This window comes from Schistocerca gregaria, chromosome 3 (assembly GCF_023897955.1).
Source record: "Schistocerca gregaria isolate iqSchGreg1 chromosome 3, iqSchGreg1.2, whole genome shotgun sequence".
NCBI lineage: Eukaryota > Metazoa > Arthropoda > Insecta > Orthoptera > Acrididae > Schistocerca > Schistocerca gregaria.
The window spans coordinates 535,022,011-535,028,010 of NC_064922.1; the positions used below are offsets into that span (position 1 = coordinate 535,022,011).

Sequence of the window (6,000 nt, forward strand, 5' to 3'; positions counted from 1 at the left end):
ATCACTAGGATGGAATGGCGCCCTAGAATTCCATATTTCAAATACCTTGAACGATGATAATAACTACTCACGTTTACGAAGTCCCCACCCTGAATCATGAAATCTTTTATCACTCTGTGGAATATTGCACCCTTATATCCCAGAGGCACTCCATCTCTTCGATATTCGCCAGTACAAAACTCGCGGAAATTTTCGCACGTTTTTGGCACCACATCTGCGAAGAGTTCAAGAATCATACGTCCTATTTCCTACGAAAGATTAAAAGCCATGACAAAAATACATATATACACATCACTATGTAATTTGGCATGTTCAACACTGAGTAAATGTGCTACCGTTGTCCCGACACTTATGTCAAAGAACACAACAGGATTATTCGGGTTCCTAAGTTGAGACTGAATTTGATTCCAGGTTGGCATTATGACACTGTTTCATAAACTTCTCGACTAGTGTTCATTAAACAGTCTTAATCACTATATCAACACTCATTCAAAACTCGCACCCCATGTTTTGTTTAACGTTGCGCACAAACCAAAGTTGTCAAATAGAAAACATGCCTACTCATTCCATTACACGGAAGTATATTCACACTGGAAGTGTCTCGCGCCAGTAAAGCTTTTGGTTGCGTTAACGTTTCTGACTGAAAACCAGCACCATGTGACTAGCGCATGTATACGCCTGGATATAGTTTAACGACGCTCAAATAGCTGACGCGAAACTCTATGCTCGAGTGTAATATGGGTGGATATTTGTAGCTATAAAATACGCATAATTTGGCTCATTTTGACCCGACGAGTTATCTATATGCACTAAACAACTTAGCGTGTATACTAAAATGACTGACTGCAACTAAAGGGACAAATCAATTACTAACTATTTGAAGATGGTAAACAAAATATTTGTTTTGTGTGTCAGGAGCTTATTACATGTATTCTTATTCTTGTTATGTGTCACAAATTGTTTTAGCAACTAAATTATGTGTAATAATAACGATGTCCATTGTCAGCTTAACACAATTCACTGAGGTGAAAGAAGTCATGTGATACCTTCTAATATCGTTTCGGACCTCCTTTTGCCTGGCATAGTGCAGCAATTCGATGTGATATGGACTCAACAAGTCATTGGAAGTCCTCTGAGGAAATACTGAGCCATACTGTCTCTATAGCCGTCCGTAATTGCCAAAGCGTTGCCGGTGCAGGATTTTGTGCATGAGCTGAGGTCTCAATTATGTCTCATAAATGTCTGATGGGATTCATGTTGGGCGATCTGGGTGACCAGATCACTCATTCGAATTGTCCAGAATGTTCTTCACACCAGTCACGAACAATTGTGACCCATTGACATGGCGCACTGCCATCCAAAAAATTCCATCCTTGTTTGAAAACTTGAAATCCTTGCATGGCTGAAAATGGTCTCCAAGTAACCAAACATAAATATTTCCAGTCAATTGCCATTTCCTTTGGACAAGAGTACCCAGTCTATTCCATGTAAAGACAACTCACCATTATGGAGCCACCACCAGCTTGCACAGTGCCTTTGTTAACAACTTGGGTCCAAGGCTTTATGGGGTCTGTACCACACCCGAAGCCTACTATCAGCTCATACTAACTGAAATCAGGACTCATCTTACCAGCCCACGGATTTCCAGTCATTGAGGGTCCAACCAATAAGACCACGAGTCCAGGAGAGGCGCTGCAGGTGATGTCGTGCTGTTGGCAAAGGCACTGATATCAGTCGGCTGCTGTCGTAGACTATTAACGTCACATTTCGCTACACCTACTGGATACGTTCGTCGTATGTCCCACACTGATTTCTGCGGGTATTTCATCCAGTGTTATTTGTCTATTAGCACTGACAAATCTACGCAATCGATGCTGCTATCGGTCGTTAAGTGAAGGCCGTCGGCCACTGTGTTGTCTGTGGTGAGAGGTAATGTCTGAAATGTGGTGTTCTTGGCACACTCTTGACACACTGTATCTCAGAATATTGAATTCCCCCACTATTTCCGAAATGGAATGTCCCACGAGTATGGCTCCAACTGCAATTCCGCATTCAGAGTCCATTAATTCCCACTGTGCAGCCATAATCCGGTCGGAAACCTTATCACATGAATCGCCTGAGTACAAATGTCAGATCTGTCACTGCACTGCCCTTTTACACCTTGTGTACACGATACTACCACCGTCTGTATATGTGGATATCATTATCCTGTGACTTTTGTCATCTCTGTATTCTGATTGCACTCTTTTGTAGAACAAATTGGGCCTACTTACTTTTGCTGCTTTATCACAGCTCACATTAAATTATGACGTAGGACAGCAGTGAGTGAAAATATGCTAGCAATCCACCAGCAACAGATCGAATAGATTTCATTACTTGGCTTAGCTCTTTGTGGTAAACAGTCTGCAATTATGTTTTTAGTTACGTACCGTTTTCCTGTTTGCCGTAGGCTCAGCCACTCGTAATTTTACTGTTAACAAATTATAAGCAATTGCCCTCTTATACCCTATCGCTGTAGTCCCTGCTTTTAATTTTCCACAAACATGTATTACACTTGACGTTTCGATAACCTTGGCAATGGATTATCTAGAACACAGACGTATATCTGCCATTTTAAAATCCACTGTGCACACACAGATGAGAAACACCTGAGTGAACGAACAGCTGGCTCAGACACGTTTTAGCGTCAGATTTGCGGCGATCTGCTATCTATACCCTCCAATTTGTCTGCGCAGACGTGATTTGAACCCACAGATTGGAGCAATTCCTCTCAAACTACCAACTCCAACTTCCAGGTTTGTGCACAAATCATATCTGTGCAGATACCCTGTACAGGCCTCTATGGTTCATACACAATGGTCTGCCTGGACAGGTGTGATGTGCGCAGACATTTGCTCAGACAGCTCGTTTCATGGGTATGGGCCTTAATATTCCCTTGCGTAGTGTGCCTTTGTAAGTGCTGTGAAGACATTATTTGTAATAAAATATGTATTCCTAATTTAAGTTTCTCCATAAACATTATTTTACTGTGCAAATATATAACCCAACATGTTACAGACCCAGTAAGAAATAAATGTGTAAGTTTGATTAGTAAATGGTGAAAAATGTAATACTGCTTGTGAGCAGTTTATATTTTACACTAATTATATTGTAACTACATAAATGGCTTCTGGCCTCATATCAGAGATTTAGAAGCTCCTGAGTCGAGAGAATTATGCACTTGGAAGTTTGCAATAGAAGCTATCTATGTTGGACCACCTTTAGGACATCATTGATTGAACCTTAAAGTCCATGGATTCAGATTTCTAGAATAAAGATGATAAGGCAGAAAGCAAATTAATTCTTCTAGTCAATCATATAAATTACATTCATATAGAAAAGATCAGCATGGCTAAGGAAGTATGGGACAATCAAAGAAGAGCTTTTCAGTACAGAGGTTTAACAGGGAAAGTGGGTTTCCTGTGAGAGCTTATCACCACACGTTTAAATTAATGTAATACGAATTCATCATTGCTGAAAGATGGATTGGTACCTTGTTACTAGTGGGATACCTGATAAGTGACTCCCCTCCTTATAAGAGTCGAGGGATACCACCTACAGGCGACAGCATAAAAGTAGAGGTATTACATGATGTTAAGAATGTACAAGAATATACATCTACATATATATCTACATCTATACTCTGCAAACCACCATGAGGTGCATAACAGAGGATATGTCCCATTGTAACAGTTATGGTGGTTTCTTCGTGTACCATTCACATATGCAGCATAGGAAGAACGATTACCTGTGTGGGTGTAGCAATTTTTCTAATCTTATCCTCTTGATCCCTACGTGAATGATATGCAGGGGATTGAAATATCTTCCTAGAGTCATCATTTAAAGCCAATTCTTGAAACTTTGTTGATAGCCTTTCTTGGGATTGTTTACATCTGTCTTCAAGAGTCTGCCAGTTCAATTCCTTCAGTATCTCTATGACACTCTTCCATGCATGAACAAACCTGTGACCATCCTTTCTGCTCTTCTCTGTATACAATAAATATCCCCTGTTATTTGTATTTAGTTTGAGTCCCACACACCTGAACAATATTCTAGAACCAGTCACATGAGTGATTTACAAACAATCTTCTTTGTAGACTGATTGCTGTCCCCCAGTATTCTACCACTAGTCCAAAGTCTGCCACTTGCTTTACCCATGACTGAGTCTATGTGCTCATTCCATTTCATTTGCCTACAAAGCGTTACACGCAAGTATTTTTATGAGTTGGCTGATTCCAAGAGAGACTCATTGATATTATAGTCATAGGTTACTGTGTTTTATCGTTTTGTGAAGTGCACAATTTTACATATCTGAACATTGAGAGTAAGTTGCCAATTTTTGTACTACTTTAAAATCTTATCAAGATCTGACTGAATATTTATGCAGTTTCTTTCAGATAGTATTTTATTACAAATAGCTGCATCATCTGCAACAAGCCTGATTTTACTATTAATACTGCCTGCAAGATCATTAATATACAACATGAAGAGCAAGGATGCCAATACAATTCCCTGGAGCACACCTGATGTTACTTCTACATCTGACTATGACTCTCCATCCAATATAACAAGCTGTATCCTCCCTATCAAGAAGTCCTCAATCCAGTCACAAATTTCACTTGATACCCCATATGATCGTACATTCAACAGTAAGCGTAGGTGTGGTTCTGAGTCAAATTCTTATTGGAAATAAAAGAATACTGCATTGACCTAATCGGCTTGATCCAGAGCTTTCAATATGTCATATGAGAAAAGTGCAAGTTGGGTTTCACATGATCGATGATGCTGGAACCCATGCTGGTGACACTGAGGAAGACATTCTGTTCAAGATATCTCATTATGTTTGAGATCAGAATACATTCCAAAATTCTACAACAAATCAGTCAAAGATACTGGATGGTAGTTTTGTGGATCATTTCCACTACCCTTCTTGCAGACAGGAGTGGTCTATGCATCTCCAAGAACTGGGCGCAGTTTTCTGTTTGAGGGATCTGTGATAGACTATAGTTAAAACAGAAGATAACTCAACCGTAAATTCAATATAGAATCTGACAAGGATTCCATCAGGGCCTGGAGCTTTTTTCAGTTTTAATGATTTCAGCTGTATTCAACACCACCGACACTAATACTTATTACATCGATCTTTTCAGTGGTACAAGGATTAAATTGGGGCAATTTTCCTGGGTTTTTCTTTCTAAACGAACATTTCAAAACCGAGCTAATCAATTCAGCGTTTGCTGTGCTACCCTCAATTTCAGTTTCTGTTTCATCTCAAGTTCCATCTTCCTATGAACTGGACACTAACTTTGGTACCAATAACAGTACCACTAACAGAATTTCTTCAGATTTTTTGAAATATCATTTGACAACATTCTGCTGTAGAGCCATTGAAGGCATCACACATTGCTCTCTTGACAGCCAAATGAATTTCGTTCAGGATTTCTCTACCTATAGCTCTACACTTTGTTTTATATCTATTTTGCAGTAATCTCTGTTTCTTTAGAAGTTTTGTTGCAGTGACTGTATACCATGGAAGTTCTATGGCATCATGGATTGTTCTGCTGGGCACATATCTATCCATTGTGTGGTCAACTATTCTTTTTAATTTGACTCATAGTTCCTCCTCAGTTAATTAGAAGAAAGCTATAGGAAAGGAATTACAGTCTTTTTGCAAGAATGATACTTATGAACGAGTTGATGTACCACAAGGAAAGAACCTATTACACGTGAGGTAGGTCTTTAGTTTTAAAAGCCCTGAAGATCCAAACCAAATTTAAAAGTTCATTTGGTAGTTGAAGACTGTTTTCAGACAGCATGCATAGACTATAAGCTATCTCATACTCCTTGCTGAAAAAGAAGATTTATTAATCCAAGACATGGATGTAAGGAACACATATCTCAATGGAGAATTGGAGAAAGAAATTTCAGAAGTGACACCAGAGGAAGCCAAGAAAACTTCTC

The 6,000-nt window shown here is 39.3% G+C and overlaps 1 protein-coding gene across 1 annotated transcript in view; it reads right to left on the reverse strand.

Moving 5' to 3' along the window:
• LOC126356139 (peptidyl-prolyl cis-trans isomerase H) overlaps positions 1 to 550 on the reverse strand; it is a 46,602-nt gene extending 46,052 nt beyond the window's left edge. The window contains exons 1-2 of the mRNA XM_050006851.1: positions 336 to 550; positions 72 to 248 (exon numbers count right to left, since the gene is read on the reverse strand). Coding sequence (XP_049862808.1) covers positions 72 to 248; positions 336 to 419 — 261 coding nt within the window. The 5' untranslated portion in view covers positions 420 to 550. The remainder of the gene's footprint in view (positions 1 to 71; positions 249 to 335) is intronic.
• Between the last annotated feature and the right edge of the window lie 5,450 nt (positions 551 to 6,000).